This window comes from Pseudoliparis swirei, chromosome 7 (genome assembly GCF_029220125.1).
Source record: "Pseudoliparis swirei isolate HS2019 ecotype Mariana Trench chromosome 7, NWPU_hadal_v1, whole genome shotgun sequence".
In the NCBI taxonomy this organism is placed as follows: Eukaryota; Metazoa; Chordata; class Actinopteri; order Perciformes; family Liparidae; genus Pseudoliparis; species Pseudoliparis swirei.
This window is the reverse complement of record NC_079394.1, coordinates 27,004,946-27,022,466: the sequence shown is the minus strand read 5'-3', so window position 1 is coordinate 27,022,466 and position 17,521 is coordinate 27,004,946. Positions and strand designations below refer to the sequence as shown.

Below are 17,521 nucleotides of genomic sequence, written 5' to 3'. Positions count from 1 at the left end.
ATTATTTTTGTAGGATTTCCATTGATAAAAGCTTCGTATTCAAAGAAACGAGCACGCCTCTTTTCTCGCTATCTGTGATCTCCGGGCCCCAAGACGAATGGCGCGCACACACACACACACACACACACAGACACACAAGGTCACACCATGTCGAACAGAGGTTGGGGGGCCCCCCAAAACAAAGACCAGATGATGTCACACATGAGCCACCAATGGGGCCACAGCTGGAAAAGCAATTGTGTGTGAACTTTGTGAGTGTGTTTGCATGTGTGTTTGTGCGCGAGTTAGAGAGAGAGAGAGAGAGAGATCCAGCGCTCCCGTAATGTATTCCAGACGCGCTCACCCTGCTGCTCGATTGCTCCTCTCTACTGAGCATTAGGAAGAAAGCTGGAGTCTTTTACCACACACCAACAGTGGGTCTAGTGTCTATCAGGGGCCCGGGCTTTGGATGGGGCCTTTCCATGTTCACCTGTATCCGGTCGTTGATTTACGATGTGGTCGTAGAGAGGATTTAGAATAGATTTATTTTCTCTTTCGGTGCCCTCTTTTGTTGGATCTCATTTCTGAGTGCTTTGGCCCTTACCTTAGAGTATCTCCTCTGCCAGGCTTCTAATATAGCTGCAGCCTTTTCTTCATTCCAGTTGATGTGGGAAACCTCCTCGTAGCCCCGAAAGTGCTCAAACATCTGCTTGGGAGTCATCAGCTGGAACATGGTCTGTAAGGCCTGGGCACTGGAAAAGGAGGAAGGGAAGAAAGGAAAAGATGGAAAGGATGAAAGAGGGACAAGAAACAGACGGAGGTCAATGACAAACTCATGTTTAAATGAGAAGACCAGTGAGGTGATGAGCTGGTCTTCTGGATTGTGTATCTATATATATATATAGATACACTACCGTTCAAAAGTTTGGGGTCACTTAGAAATGTCTTTATTTTTCAAAGAAAAGCACTGTTTTTTCAATAAAGATAACATTAATCAAAAATACACTCTATACATTGTTAATGTGGTAAATGACTATTCTAGGTGGAAACGTCTGGTTTCTCATGAAATATCTCCAGAGGTGTCTAGAGGCCCATTTCCATCAACTATCACTCCAGTGTTCTAATGGTACATTGTGTTTGTCTAATCGCCTTAGAAGACTAATGGATGATTAGAAAACCCTTGTGCAATTATGTTAGCACAGCTGAAAACAGTTATGCTGGTGATATAAGCTATACAACTGGCCTTCCTTTGAGCTTGAAGAACAAAATTAATACTTCAAATATTAATCATTATTTCTAACCTTGTCAACGTCTTGACTATTTTAAATTCAATTTTCAATTCATTTGATAAATAAGAGTTTTCATGGAAGACACAAAATTGTCTGGATGACCCCAAACCTTTGAACGGTAGTGTTTATATATATATATATATATATATATCAGAATATAGACACTAATAAAAACAATAGAAATGGGATCTTACATATTTATTTGTCTAAAACTTCCCCCTATCCTCCAACATGCCCCCCCTTAGATTCAAAGCTCTTCTTTTATTCCTTGCAAAGATATGTTACGGAAACAGGAGCCATCAAAAGAAACACACAGTTGCTACTAGACAGTGACCTTGTTTTCCATTCAGTTTCCGACCCAACACGCCTCAGAAATACAGGTCCATATCTTATCTCATCTCTTCTCTTTTCCAAACCAGACAGAGAAGTTGGGTGGCACGAGGTTGGACTGGATTTGATAGTGACAAAGGAAGTGCCAGATCACATGAAATGAGTATCTGGTCCCAATCTGCAAGATTCCTGATCATGTTCTGACATATAAACAGGGCCGTGGGATCCAGTGTGATGAGGAATGCGCCGTCCTGGTTTCTTTATGAAAGGAATCCCCAATAATATCGTGATAATGGCGGTAATTGTGGCAGTTATGTCACATTCCACTGCGTGGCACAGCGCGGCCGTAGCTCGACTTTCCCCGAGATAAAGTGTCCGACTGTACCTGGAACCCGGAGCTTTTAGTGCTACCATGTCGGCGAGCAGACACAATACTGGAAGGCGGAGTTAAAACCCTGCAGGCAACCGATTGGTGAAAGAGAATCGTCACCGGTGCAAATTCCGCACGCGACCGCCGTTTCTATATCGCGGCGCCGACGCCCATTTAAAATGTTCGATTTATTTATTTTCTTTTAAATGTCAGGCGCGCAAAACTACGCCATTAAAATGTAGCTAATGAAATGTCGCCACGGCGATTAGCGGAGGATCCCACCGACACCGACGGGCTGCTATCCGCAGTGGAAAACTAAACAGAGGAGTACCCGCTCCCGACAGAGAGCGGAGCGGAGCCGAACCGTACGGTGGAAATGAGGCATTAGTAAACAAGATGTAGAAACTGAGTGCCAGCAGTAACAGCCCAAAGGATAGAGCAACTAAACCACACACACACACACACACACACACACACACACAGGCAGTCAGGCACGCACAGACACCCTAATGACCCAATCTTGCCAGGAAAAAACACAACCACAAAACAAACAACGCACCCCACTGTACTCTGGAGCCAGTTTGCATGTAATTGTGTGTATGTGTGTGTGTGTGTGGGGGGGGGGGGGTTAACTGTGTGTGTACATGCCAACCAAACTGCAATTTCACATTAAAATAAGTGCTCCATTAGTGAACTGTTGGATAATTTGTGGAGCTTTCACCCTGGTTAAAGGGAAGCTTCTTACTGCTTGATGAAATGTGCATGTTTTTAATTGTATTGTTTTATATTTACATGAATAAAACAGGATCGACTCATGTGTCGGGTGATGGGGGGCATACAACGTATTGCACATGTACGCATGTGTATATTATGTTTCCATATGTGTGGTACATCCTCTATAAGCTTTGTCCTGGTGCTTTGTGCTGGAATTAATTTCCACGGAACCCAAAATCTCAAATATTGTTGACAAACTAGCCCGGCAATAGATCACTCCACGCACATATTTGTGCGTCTATGAGTGGGGGGGTAGTGTCCAAGCGGAGCGTCCAGAGCTGAGCAACAACAGCTGGAGCTCGGAGATTTCACTGGAATCTGCTAATGACCGCAAGATTTACAGCACACCGCGCACACGCACACGCACACCAAGCGCATTAAAGAGCAAGAAAAAAACAAACACACACACACACACACACACTCTCTTTTCAGAATAAGCCCTGCAGTGATCCCAGCAGTGTTTATGGGGGTGTGTATGTGTAAGTGTGGGTATGTTACCTGAGCAGGGGACCGCTGCCGTTCTTGGTGGTCCCTCCCACGATCAGTTCCTCCTGCCAGTGCATATACTTCCTGGACAGACCGTGGCAGCCGCCGCTCAGGGCCCGCGCCACGTCGAACGGCTGGTGCAATGAAAACAACGGACGAGAAAATAACCGTCGGAAGCTGGTCTCAAACTAAAAGACTTAATGTATTGCGAAAAGTTGAAATGTTGCACCGGGTTGTGGACTCCGAGGCCAACGCTTGTGTGCGCCTACCTTTGTTGAGTTCTTATTGGGCGCGGTGAGGGGGCAGTCGGGGTCCGCGGGGTTCAGGCAGGGTCTATCCATGTAGCCGTGTCCAACATCTGCCTTTTCCAACATGTCCTCAAAGCTTTGCACGGGAAAATTTGCCCTTCGCAAATCCTCAAGGAACTCCTTGGGGTCAAAGTTGGTCCATTGCAAAGGGTCTTTCCCTCTGCAGAGTTCAAGGTGAGAAAGACTGTTAAACCTCGACTTCAACCACACTTCAAGCATTTGCTAAATCCATTTTACGGAAATATCTCTCTGTACTTTGACACATCCTTTTGGTAATGAGACTCATTTGAATGAGACAATCTACACTACCGTTCAAAAGTTTGGGGTCACTTAGAAATGTCTTTATTTTTCAAAGAAAAGCACAGTTTTTTCAATAAAGATAACATGAATCAAAAATACACACTATACATTGTTAATGTGGTAAATGACTATTCTAGGTGGAAACGTCTGGTTTCTAATGAAATATCTCCAGAGGTGTATAGAGGCCCATTTCCATCAACGATCACTCCAGTGTTCTAATGGTACATTGTGTTTGCTAATCGCCTTAGAAGACTAATATCTGATTAGAAAACCCTTGTGCAATTATGTTAGCACAGCTGAAAACAGTTATGCTGGTGATATAAGCTATACAACTGGCCTTCCTTTGAGCTTGAAGTTTGAAGAACAAAATTAATACTTCAAATATTAATCATTATTTCTAACCTTCTCAATGTCTTGACGATATTTTCTATTCAATTTTCAATTCATTTGATAAATAAAAGTGAGTTTTCATGGAAGACAAGAAATTGTCTGGATGACCCCAAACTTTTGAACGGTAGTGTAAGTGAACTGAAACATTAATAATAATACATTAAGCTGTCCATTCTGAACACTAACCCCAGTTTACAGGCCGACTTCCTCGTTACACTTTGGGCTATCAAGCTATCCACAAGTTATTACCAACATGTTGGTGAAGCTTATTTAAGTTTTGCCTCAGAATGAAGTGGTCTAGGTAATCTGGCTCACTGATGACATATATACAACTGTTCTTATTGAGCGTTAATGTTTCTTGCTCGTAAACATAATCAATGAAAATCATTCCCAAAAACTGTGAAAATAAGCTAGAATTTCCCTTGAAGAGCAAACACACTGGATGCAAGAACATTGCATCTAATCTACTGTTTTATTTAAAAGCAATTGCTTTTTGCGATTAGATTTTAGAATATACATTGTTAGTTCTTGTTTTGTCGCAAGTGTGTGTGTTGGTGTGTATTTCAGGCTTTTGCATTTGTCAGATGTTTGGGTGTTATTATCTCAAAGTTGTTAGACTCTAAACAGTCACATTTTTGTACGCCTTTTCTTGCGAGGTGACAGAGAACAATAAACGGAGAACTAACTCCCATCATGCAACGGCCCGGTGCTGAACTCCTGCTCCAAAACCAGTGCTCGTCTCTGTATGCCTCACACATTCCAGTCTCCCTTTCTCTGAATCTCTCTCCCTCTCATTCAGACTACATTGTATGTGCTTAACCAGGCTTGGGTTATTATTCCCAGCCTTCCAACCAGAACATAGTAAAAACTTTTTTTTACCATCTTAGACCAAGGGCAACACACACACACACACACACAGAGATACACTTTCACACATCCACATAACACACGCATGCACTGATGGCGATGGCACACACTATGTGCATGCGCAAACGTGCACGCTCGCACACACACGCACACACACGCAGAGGTAAAGGCCTGCCGAGTATTACTGTAGCAGCAGGCCATTAGCGACAGAAGGGGCAGACAATGGTGTGAGGCCCAGGGCTGGAGAGAAACGATGGCCAGCGATACGCATGCCAGCAACCACCACAATAGAGCCTTCAGAGGGGACGACACACACACACACACACACTCTTGTTCCTCTGTGGTGTCTCTTTGGATGGGCTGAGTGTGTTTGGGCACCTTCTACTAAAAAGGGTAAAAACTAGATCCAGGTCTCCTCCTCTTTCGCTTTCGCCGTCTTGAAAACAATCTGAAAATACTGTGACCATAAACACTCATTCCATAACCGGCCCTCATGAGCTCAGCGATCAAGACCTTGTTGTCCCCAATCAGTTTGCTAACTGGCGCCCCCCCGGTGAGGGAAAACCCTTCCGATCATTTGATGGCAACAAGCGTAATTTGACCTTGAAAGAGATCAGTCGATCTGTCGACGTGTTAGAATTGTGCCGGTGCGTCGGGGAAAAAACAAACACAGATTCTGTTTTTATTTTGCGTACTTACGGGAGATAGACCATTCCAGACTGGAGCTTGGCTCCCTCCCAGAAACAGTCCAAAGGGGTGATGATGAGGCAGGGATGAAGCTTTTCTATGATCTAATTGGACAAACACACAGCGGGGTTGACACACATTAGCAACGGGAACAAATAAATAAAGTAGATCATGCTCTTGGACAAGTCGTGATTCAATAGGATTCATCCATCGGATGAAATGAAGCAGAAGGAAGCATTTGCATCTTACCTGATCCATGTAGTGAGTTTCTGTGACTAGTTCTCCTGATTTGTAGCATAGGTTTTCCAATTTCCATTGTCTGAAAAGGAGAACAAAAGAGTTTTTGTCACGGCCATATGACACCATGAGCCCCGACATCCTTTTTCACGAGGGGCTGCGAGCCCAAACGTACCCGAGGAAAACCGTAACACATAAAACGTGCACTATGACACCAAACTGAAATTGACTTTGAATTGTCCACAACTGGAACATATGAGGAGAACATGATGTCGACAAAAACAAAGCAGCAAAGCTGGACCAGAGGTCTGCAAGGACTGGTTAGTTACCTGTTGTAAAGGTAAACGTGAACTCTGCTGGCTCGGATCGCTGACTCCAGGTGCTGCAGGAGAGCATCCACCGTTAAAATATTGGCTCCGTCCTCCCGCGGCGTCTGGATCATCAGCTGAGGGTTGAACATGGCCTCCTCGCCTATATTCTGCCGCGTGTATGTCAGTTCCTGGTTCACGCGCCCGCCAACTGCACAAAAGGACAGAGAATCAGTTAAAAATTGCTTTTTTTTCTTCTTTAAACCTTGATGCAAATATCCAAATAAACATTCTTACTGTCAAAGAAGCACGTGTATTAGATGATTCAGTATATATTAAAAGGCTCATCATGTTCAGCGTTTATTGAATTTCATAATGTAGGGATTTTTTGTTGTTTCATTTGAATTATTTCCTTTTCTTTTGCAATGGGGATTTTAAAATCCGCACTCAGAAGGTTTTTGCTTAAAAAAACCCCACACACAGACTACCAAGGTGTGCATTGATAACTCTTTTCTCATTTCCATTGTAAAGATAATGTTGATGAAGGAGCACGAGTGTCTAAGCAACGTAATACAACCATCAAATCCTTCCAGATTAAACTCTTAACCTTTCTCACCTAAATGTCTCTGGGTTTAATTTGCACAGGATCACTTCTTGAGCTGCAGATGTTTTCGCACATGACGTGTGTATGAATGTGTGTGTGTGTGTGTGTGTGTGTCTTTCTGTGTGTCTGAACATCTGTGACTCAAGGAGTGATCCTGAGAAAATCACACCCAGAGACATCTCCGCCGGCCCGGACCCTTATCACACTTCTCCAACAAAAGCCCTTTGCTTAAGGTGAGCTCGCACCACGACAAATCCACAGTTCACCAAAACATCTCTTCATCTTTTTCGAACTCCCAGTTTTAAGTTTGTGTGTGACAGTCACAGTATGTGCTTGATAAAGAGAGAGACTCACTTCCAGGCGTTGCTCCCATATCGTGGTGGGGCTAAGCCCTGTGCGTGTGCTCTGAGCTCTCAGCTAGCCTGAGCTACAAAAGCAGCCTTTCAGGCCCGTTTAGCTGCTCTGCTCCACCCGAGTGCAGCCAAGGCCAGTCTGGCAAAGTCTCTCTCGCAAACACACACACACACACACGGACAAATGCAGCCAATTGCTGTCATACAAGCATGCACACATTGACAGTCAAATGCAAGGGTAAACACTGAATACCCTCAAAAAGTGGCCCACAAGCAGCCTGAGATGTGTGTGTGCGCGTGTGTGTGTGTGTGCGTGTGCATCCTTTAGTTTGGTTTATCTGCGTCTGATTTACGAGCAGAGGATTTGAGCTCTTCCATCACCAGTGACTGAATGCTCGGTGAAAGCTCGGGCAATTTATAGTCATCTTCTTTCACTTGATCTCTCTCTCTCACACACACACACACACACACACACACACACACACACAGACGAAACACGCTCAGTGAGAGAAGGCCGACTGTGTGAAAACTGCGACATTTTATGATGCCTAATCCGATTGAACGATTCTGCTCCAATTCGTGCGACAGGAGGCGTATATATTGAATATCTTCAGCCCGTTGTAATGGCATTAAAGTTGAACACAAGCATGCCTGTTCTGCTGAGCCGGACCACCCAGTCAGACCAAGGGAACAGGAGGGAGGGGGCCATGTCTCGGGGCATTACGAGAACACACTTGATTTCTTTTTTTTCTGGACCCAAACAGCATTCCCATCTGATTCTGTCTGAAGGCATGTTTATAATACTCATCATTAATAGCAGGCCCGGGCTAACCGGAGCGACATGCTTCTCACTACGAGGCCGGCAACGCGGCTACGTGACACCAGCCCTTCCTTCGAGAGAGCACGCATGGAACTTATTTAGACCCGACGCACACTGACAGGGAACTAACAAGTCGACTCAGCGCTCAAAAAGACAGCGCACATCGCCCGAGGCTCGGTCCACGGAGAAACACGGGAGATCTGGTGTGGGGAAGGGGGTGCATTCATTTTCAGTAACTTCTTTAAAATCACTTCTTAAAACCCATTTTTAGAGAACAGCTTTGAAGTGATCTAGTCTTTTTATGCAGAACTTTGGTTCCCCAAATTTAGTTTGTCTGTTTTTAATTTATTTGTAATTTATTTGGTTTTTAATGTATTTATTTTTCCATTTTATTTTTTATTTGAATATATACTTTTAAATGTAATATTGGTTTCTTGCTATTCCACTTGTTTTGCTTTGACTCTCCGTGGAGCACTTTGTAAACATTGTTTTTAAAGGTGCTATACAAATAAAGTTATTATTATTATTTTCAGTTTCGAAATGTGCAAGGAGCGGTCTGACTGGGAAGAAATGAAAAAAAAGATGGGAGGACGAGCTCAGAAAGAACACGCTGTGCGTTTTGAACACATTCAATTCAAACGTTGTGGACCGCGAGCGGCGAGGAATGGGACGAGTCGATGGAATGCGCGCTTTCTCGACAGGAAACAGCACATCACGGCCTCGGGCTTAGAGAATTCCACACTTCACGAGGTTACAGCGTTTTGGGGTCAACACTCGCACAGTCTCGGGGTGAAATTAACACCCCAGCTGGACCAAGAAAATGCGCGAGTGTGCGCCAACGCACTGGCGAGCATGTGCGCGTGGACGTGTGTGTGTGTGTGTGAACACACAGCTGTGTTTCTTCAATGACACATATCCCCGTATTCCGTCTCCTCAGAAAACGGGTTGACCCCGGCATGTGTTGGTGCCGTGGAGGTGTCCCGCTCCCTCGCTTTCTTACTCGCCCTCTTTCCGTCTTTTCTGCATCCCTCTCTTCTCTTTCAACCAATTTGCTTTTGATTGTGGATTCTTTTTTTGAAGTGAGGCCTTAAACATGCTCACAGAAAGGAGTTGTAATGAGCAAATATTTGACATTTTCACACAATAAATATAGGACTAGACGATAGGGACCAATACAAATATCTGGATATTTTTTAACCGATATTGTGACGTTATCGAAGGTTTGACCGTTTGCTTCTACAAAATATTTGCACAAAGAGATTTTTTATAAATAATCATCTGTAAATGTAGATATTATGACGGAACTCATGTTCCGTTATGAATCTAAAACAATATAGTCTCATATCACAATATCGATATATTCTCCAGCCTTATGGGTTGAATAATATCACTTTGAATCAACTTTTTAAACTCTTGTCATCGAGTGACAAAAGAGTCATTAACCGATTAGTAAATCCAATTTTCTGTGAGAATAAACGAAGTACATTGGATTTTGGAGGGAAAGAAAATGTGCCTGGTGACTGATAAAAAACACCAGAATCAAAGTGAGAAAGTGAGAGCAGAAGAAAAGAGAAGAAGAAGAAGAAGAAGATGAGGAGAAGCCGGCCAATGTGTGTCACTGTATTGGAGCGCTAAGTGCGGGTATTCAGTGTGTTGCATAACATTAACCCCTGGTCCCCCCTATTCTCAAAGTAGGGGAGCGGGGGGCGGCGGGGACGAGGGGAGAGAAAGCAGCTTTCTAAGGAACTGACATCACCCCCCTCCCTCCTTTCAGTTCTGAACTCCCCCTCATCTTTATACTCTCATTTTCTCTCCCTTTGCTCCATTCAGCGCTGCTCCGTGATTGGCCAGATGACGATGGCAATCAGCCCGGCCCCCTCTGTCAAAGACAGCCCATCCCCCTTTTCCCTCTTGCCAAATTTCACTCTTTTCCATGCAACCCGCAACGGAGTAGCCCCACCCCTTGCACATCCCTTACTCCTGACAACGGAAGCATCCCTCACTTTCAGGGAAAACATTCAACGTTCAGCAGATCTGGAGCCAGTTTGAAGCGCCAGCAGAGGTCCGATATAGAAATACTGACCTAGTAACAAGATGCTAAATGGCTCTTTTATGCACGTGTGGGACCTCATGCACGCACACATGAATATACTGTATGTAGGTGTGTGGGGCTAAACGCATGTGTGTGTGTGTGTGTGTGTGTGTGTGTGCAGAGAGAGGATTAGCTGGATTAGGACCCCTCTCAGCAGGGACCCCCTGTGGTGAGGAGGAAGCCCCCCAGACCCAGGTCATCTCTCTGCCACCAAGTCTACATCGACCTCCCATACGCTGAGTCCCCTATATCGCCAGAAAAAAGGAAGAGGACTCCACAGCTTTTTGAAGAACACAGTAACATCAAGATGGAAAATGGAAAGCTACAAAAATAGCCAAATGCTAGTTGGATAGTTTAACAAAGCCAATATATGAATGACGTGCTCCTTTGACGCGGAACTCTTTATACATTTACAATAAATGTGTCAGATTGACAGGAATAGATACAAAGAAAATCCCTCAAATGTGAGGCAACACCTGTTGCATGCAACGCTACTTTTAACATATTTATTCATGTAACCTTATCAGATAAGGCAATTGTTAAGATAGAAATATCAGGATAAGATCAAACAAAGCATACGGCTCTCATTTGAAACAATTAGACACAGCTGCTTTTATGCTCAAGGCTGATGTTCAAGTTACTTAAAGGTACAGCTCACTCCAAATTTAAAAATGCACTCGTTATCCTTTAACCTATAGTGCCGTTTATCAAATTCAAGTTTTGGTGCCACTGGACTCCGTCGGCCGTAGAGATGTCAACCTTCTCTCCAATAGAATGGAAAGATGTTCTCGTTTCGACATGAAACTGCTTAAAGTAAAGTCTGTGGATTATTGTGAGTAACCTTTGGCGCTTTAGGCACTAAAGGCCCGGTGCTTACAGACATCTCCATTGCCCAAATCTCTAAAACTCAAACCCCCCAAAAATCTGGTTGGATAAATAGAACAAACGGTAAATTGAAAAATAGGTATTTTTGATTTTTGGGGTGAACTGTCCCTTTAAGGGGTTTAACAATGAAAGATCAATGAACATAAGGCGCACCAGAGATACATTTGTGTTGCATCCATTTCATTAAACATGTGCTTGGTCCACTGGTCAGTCAGTCCGTTGAGTTTCTCAAAGTGAGTCCCCCCGCGGGACATCCCCACCTCCTCTTTTTTCTCCTTCTGTTTGTCTCCTTCTCAGCTGCCACTGCCAATCACCTGGCAGCGCTTTGATCGCCAAGAGGAGCCCACCTGTTGCCCTCCTCCACTATTCGTCTGCCTCCACCTCCAACCATCTGCTGTCACTCTCCGTCTGTCCCGCACTCCATCTTTGCTTCCGGGATGTTTTTGCCAAGTAAATATTATTAGCCGCTTATTTTTATTGCTGCCACTGCACACCTTGATCGACCCACTCCAACGGCAAGGTAAATGTCAACATGTTCTCAGCCCCCATTAACCCTCCTGTTACCTTAGGGTCAATTTGACCCCATTCAATGTTTAATGTCAGTGTTCTTTCGGGTCAATTTGACCCCAGGCTGTTTTTCACTGTGTCAAACATATAAGAAATATCAACTTTTTTATATATTTAAAGGGCTATTTAGGTAGTCAACAAACAAACATAAAGTACCTCACACTTAAACTTGGAAAACAATATTAATTCTAATAATTTTCTGGAGGTTTTAATTACTGGAATCAAATTGACCCCGAGGGTAAAATATGTCAGTAAATATAAAGGTAACCGGAGGGTTAAACATTGAATGGGGTCAAATTGACCCTAAGGTAACAGGAGGGTTAAGGTGTGGCTGAAGATATTGAGAAGTTATTATATCACGAAGATGAGAGGTGTGAATCTCTTCCAATAGCTGGGTAGCAACACGGGCCACAGTTCTTCTGTGTCACAACTTTTGAAAGAAAGAAAGAAACAGCTTGTTGACCAAAAGTCATCCCACGACTTGGTTTTTACTTTACCAATTAGCAACTTTTGCCCTTTCTGGAAACAGAAAGGTATCTTGAGTGGAGGAGCTGACATATTTGAACTCAGGGCGACTCTGAGCCGCCGTAGCTGTACGGCTGTGGGAGCAGCACTCGCCAGTTCTGAATACAGGCTCTGCAATGCAGGTGTGCACACAGCCACAAATATGTGATGAACGGCCTCACTGAGAGCCGAGACCCTATCTGACCCACGTTGAGCCCCCCCCCCCTCACTCTCTTGCTCCCCCTCTCTCCTTTTCAGCTTTCACAGAGGAGGGGGCTGCCACACAGAAGATGAAGGTGAAAAAGAAGAAGAAGAAGTTGAAGATGAAGAAGAAGAAGAAAGAGAGAGCGAGAGAGGAAGAAATGCTCAGGAACAGGGCGTGCTCTGACGCGCCTCTGTGTCACCTCATGCAGCGCCACACCCCCGAGCACCCCGACCCCTGACTCAAATGTGACACCCCAGCTGCCCGCCCACCCCCACCCATACCACCAACCCTCACCCCCCCAACTGCAGCATTACCATATGTATGGCTCCCCTCGCCCCTGATTATGCTAATCACCTGTCCGGCCACTGCAGCCCCTAAAATGGGTGTATTTAGCAGTCGGCTGGCTTCCCCTGGGCCCGAGGTGTACATTCACACACTCCTCAATGGGCAGATTCTTCCACGTTGGTGCCTTCATTCAGGTCCCACTCTCCCCTCCCAACACCCCACCTCCACCCCCCAAAAAAGAAAAATCCTATTCAATGCCGATGGATTCACAGAGCAGTGGAAAAGAGTAGTAGGGTGATAAAATGCTGACCGAAAGTCTGTTGCTGTATCGCGCGTGCGTGCAGCGGTCAATTCAAAATACCCGACGCGTCAGACGGACGATGTATTAATTGGCGCATGGTGAGAGGAAGTGAGATGTGATGCCTCTGCCGCCGTCAGCAATGCAAACGCGTTTAAAACTCTCTCGTCGACTCTTTTGTTTTTGTCAATTAAATGACATAATATATACACTACCGTTCAAAAGTTTGGGATCATCCAGACAATTTTGTGTCTTCCATGAAAACTCACTTTTATTCATCAAATGAATTGAAAATTGAATCGAAAATATAGTCAAGACATTGACAAGGTTAGAAATAATGATTAATATTTTAAGTATTAATTTTGTTCTTCAAGCTCAAAGGAAGGCCAGTTGTATAGCGTATATCACCAGCATAACTGTTTTCAGCTGTGCTAACATAATTGCACAAGGGTTTTCTAATCAGACATTAGTCTTCTAAGGCGATTAGCAAACACAATGTACCATTAGAACACTGGAGTGATAGTTGATGGAAATGGGCCTCTATACACCTATGGAGATATTTCATTAGAAACCAGACGTTTCCACCTAGAATAGTCATTTACCACATTAACAATGTATAGTGTATTTTTGATTAATGTTATCTTTATTGAAAAAACAGTGCTGAAAAAAATTTAATGATATGTGATCAAATCACACACACTGTCACAAGTTGTCCAGAGCTTTGTTTTGAGTTTTAGCTCTAGACCTTTTTACAAATTATTGTAATATATTATCGCTTCATTCGCACATTTTTTTCCCCACAGAGAGGGTAGGTCACACCCTCTGCCCCAATACCAAAGGGGAACGGGCACAGGTAGAATTGATTTATATTATGTCACATTCATTATGTTATCAAGTTTACTGTTTTACTGTTATTTTTATTTTATTTATTATTATTAGTTATATTTTTTTTTTTTTCTTCTTTTTTTTTTTATTTTATTTTATTCCCAGACAGAAGAGAGAAAGAGAAGATGATACAATATAACAATAGGTCGATCCTAACCTTCTTCATCAGTTCATCAGTAAAAATATAAAATAAACCCACAATTAAAAAAAAACAATTCTAGGGCAAAAAAAAAATGAAGTGTTCGGTAGCTCTTCACTTTTTTTAAACCTAGGGCCCTAGTGACAGACAAGGTGAAGGGATTACAATTATAGGAGGAGACACTTTACTTGTAATTAATGCCATAGATTAGAAGATTAGCAATAATAAGACCAATAGAGAGTCAGTCTAGAATACTTTACAGATATGAAGGAAAGAGCTAGGCCTAGGTGGATGTCTGGCGAAATCTTCACTGGGGAGAGAAGACTTCACATTGTCCCATGTACATGGGAGCTATCCAGGATTGACTATTTTCTTCATGTCAAAGAGAGATACATCAAAAAAGAAATGCACAATGAACCACTACAAATTTCGACCACGGCCCAGTCATTATCAACGTCATTTGTGGCAGACACTCAAACCAAACTAGAAATACAATCCGGTCCTCTATCTGAGTACTTCTCCAATGATGATATGGTAATGTTTCTCCTCAATATTATGGGCAGGAGAAGGCTACAAGAGGCAACATTATTGCTATAGCTAAAGAAGAAAGAGAGAGAGAGAACAAAAAGAAAAGAAACACTAAAATTAAAAAGGAAGAAGGTTAATTGACGGCACAGTCACATAAAAGGAAGGAAGACTCTACTACGAAATGGGAAATAAAGCTAGCAGGTTGCTGGCTTTCACTCAAAAAAAACACAATTCAAACGCAAATACTAAGTTAAAAACCCTCTAAAATGAGAATCATGAGAAATCATGGAAAGCATGGTTCATTACCACATAAAGAAGGAAAAGAAAGAAGGAAAAGCACCTTGCACAATAAGCCTCTATGTAGCCTCTTTATAGACTATATAAAACATCACTCGTCCATCCTGGCAAAAAAAATACAATATAAAAAATTTATAAACCCACCAAAATTTCATCCTAGTCAGTTCAACAAACAACAACACAAAAAAAAAGCTAAATTTACAATCAAATACTAAGAGAGGACAACACACAATGCTTTTCGCTTAGATGCCGAAAAGGCATTTGATATGTTTTTCACTGGTCTAAACAAGGTTTGATATTTGGGAATTAATTAATTACACTCTTTCACCAGCTGTTTGATGCCAATTACAATAAGTTAATCAAAAAAAATGACGACACGTTTAATTCTCCTCTTTTTTTTGTTTTGTCGAGGAGAGTGTGAAATGAATGTGTTACCCAGACTCTCTTTTTGTTTCAGTCTCTACCAGTGGCAGTACCAGTTTCATCTTCAATAATATAATAAACTAAATCAAAATTCATCTGGCAGAATAATATTACTGCAGCACAACAACTAACTATAGTGGCATGGATTGAAATGACCAGGAGACAGATAAAACACATTTGAACTGAAATTTTAACAAAAAAGAAAAAAGAGAAGGACTCACTCTCAAGGGGCTATGCACTTGTAGGCAACATAGAATTCCTCCTCGATATGGGATGGTGATTTTAGACAGTGGGCTGTAAAGGTCTTAAAACTCATTTCAGAGAACAGTATACACCATCAAAGGACCTGTATAGAAGGAACCACCTAGATGACACTACATTACACAAACCACAAAAAGACAGACAAGACAAAAAAAAAAAATGTAATAATGGAAGACTATTTAGTATATTAATAAACTTTTCCAAAACAAAAAAAAACCCCACCACATCATAATATTTAGAGCTGACAGAGACAGAAAACAAAAAATTGAACATCAAGGAAAAGTGGGAATGAAATTAAAATTATAATTGAAAGATGCACATAAAGAATCTCAGCAACAATGTCATAAAGGAATCAATAGCCAATTATGCTTCTCTTCTCTATATGTGCAGGATCCTTCGCTCCATTATGGAAAAAAAAAAAAAATAGGAGATCACACATATCTCTTTTGGGACTAGTAGTCAAAAGTTTTGGAAAGAAAAAAAAAAAATCAATAGAATTATTGAAGTGGAGAGGTACCAAGACCATTTAATATGGGGTCTATACCAAGAGATTTAGGGAGGGACAATCTGAGGTATATTATCCGCATACTTTTAATGATTGCCAGAAAACAATAACTCTGAACTGGAAAGCAGTGGACAGAGAGATAAACCAGGTCCATACAATGGAAAAAATGACGAAGATGGGCGTGCTATATCTTATTATATATTTCGATATTGGATGTATAACTGAGAGAGGTTGATGTTGTTGATTGTACATACAGCAAAACAAAACAAAGTCTACTAAAAAAATCTGGGTAAATGAATGTCTGTTGTTTTTTTTTTTTTTTTTTTTTTACTTTTCACATTAATGCCTTTTATGTTGTTTTACCATACTCCATGTTTACCATTTTATGTTTTTTAGTTTGATAGTTCCTTCCTCCTCCTCCTCCTCATTGGGTTCTTGGAGGGTAGAAACATGTGGAGGGGATGGGTGGGAATCTTGGGTGGTGTGTGGTTATGGGGATGGACTTGATGATGATGATTTTATTTGTTGTAGATATATTTTTTTTTTTTTTTTTTTTTTTTTTTTTCTTCTTTCTCTTTTTTTTCTTTTTCTTTTATAGATGTCAAGGAATAATCTGTTTGTGGAAAATGCAAAATAAAAAGTTATAAAAAAAGAAAAAACAGTGCTTTTCTTTGAAAAATAAAGACATTTCTAAGTGACCCCAACCTTTTGAACGGTAGTGTATATATTAATTTTTTTAAAGGAATTAGAAAAACAACTCTTCCATCAACTCCAGCTCAGTTGGGAGAAATATTCTCATCCTGTATCTTCTGTCAGTGCTTGTCCAATGCAAGCCAGGTGAGCAACACCCCCCACCCACACACACACACACACACACACCCACACACTCCCATCACCGTGGACCGCCCTGCGATTGGCTCGCAGCCCAGCCATAACAGACGGTGACATGAGCCTGAACAGTTGATCTCAAGCAGCCATCTCTCTGTCATTTCCTGGAAAGATGGCCCCGGGATTCCAGGTGTCCCAAAATCCCACATTCCAAAGTGCGGATTAGATGAAACAGAGAAAGTGTGAACGGAAGGAAGACAAAAGTAAACCGCATTATTTTCCAGTCACTTTACTTGAACCGTAATGTTACCTTTGTCCATAATTAAGTTGACGGTTGCCTGGGCTGGTTACCATTTCTAAATAATCAATTGGGGTGCCACCGCGAAAAGTAGGTCTCGGTACCTCGTAATTAAAATGTTTTTGGGCCACTAGAGGGCAAAACAAAAAGCTGTAAACAGAATCCGATGTGGTAAACGGGAAAGCGAACAGTTGCTTAGTCGTTTGGCGACCCGACGAATGCAAGTCCAATATTCACTCTCCTTTTAGCTCCGTTTTGATCCCGAGGGAAAGGTCTGGCTCTATCGCTGATGAAAAGCTTCCTGTTAGTTACCCACTTTACCACGAATGCCTGTTGCAGCCAAAAACACCGATGAGAGCGTAGAGAGCATGAACCAAATTGGTAAAGTTGTGGTGGTAAAAACCTAAACAATGAACTGA

The 17,521-nt window shown here is 42.3% G+C and overlaps 1 protein-coding gene across 3 annotated transcripts in view; it reads right to left on the bottom strand.

Moving 5' to 3' along the window:
• ptch1 (patched 1) overlaps positions 1 to 17,521 on the bottom strand; it is a 56,727-nt gene that overhangs the window by 29,073 nt on the left and 10,133 nt on the right. For all 3 annotated transcript variants that reach the window (XM_056419592.1, XM_056419591.1, XM_056419593.1), the window contains exons 3-8: positions 6,347 to 6,536; positions 6,030 to 6,099; positions 5,793 to 5,884; positions 3,498 to 3,696; positions 3,241 to 3,362; positions 584 to 731 (exon numbers count right to left, since the gene is read on the bottom strand). In XM_056419592.1, the coding sequence (XP_056275567.1) occupies positions 584 to 731; positions 3,241 to 3,362; positions 3,498 to 3,696; positions 5,793 to 5,884; positions 6,030 to 6,099; positions 6,347 to 6,536 (821 nt within the window). The remainder of the gene's footprint in view (positions 1 to 583; positions 732 to 3,240; positions 3,363 to 3,497; positions 3,697 to 5,792; positions 5,885 to 6,029; positions 6,100 to 6,346; positions 6,537 to 17,521) is intronic.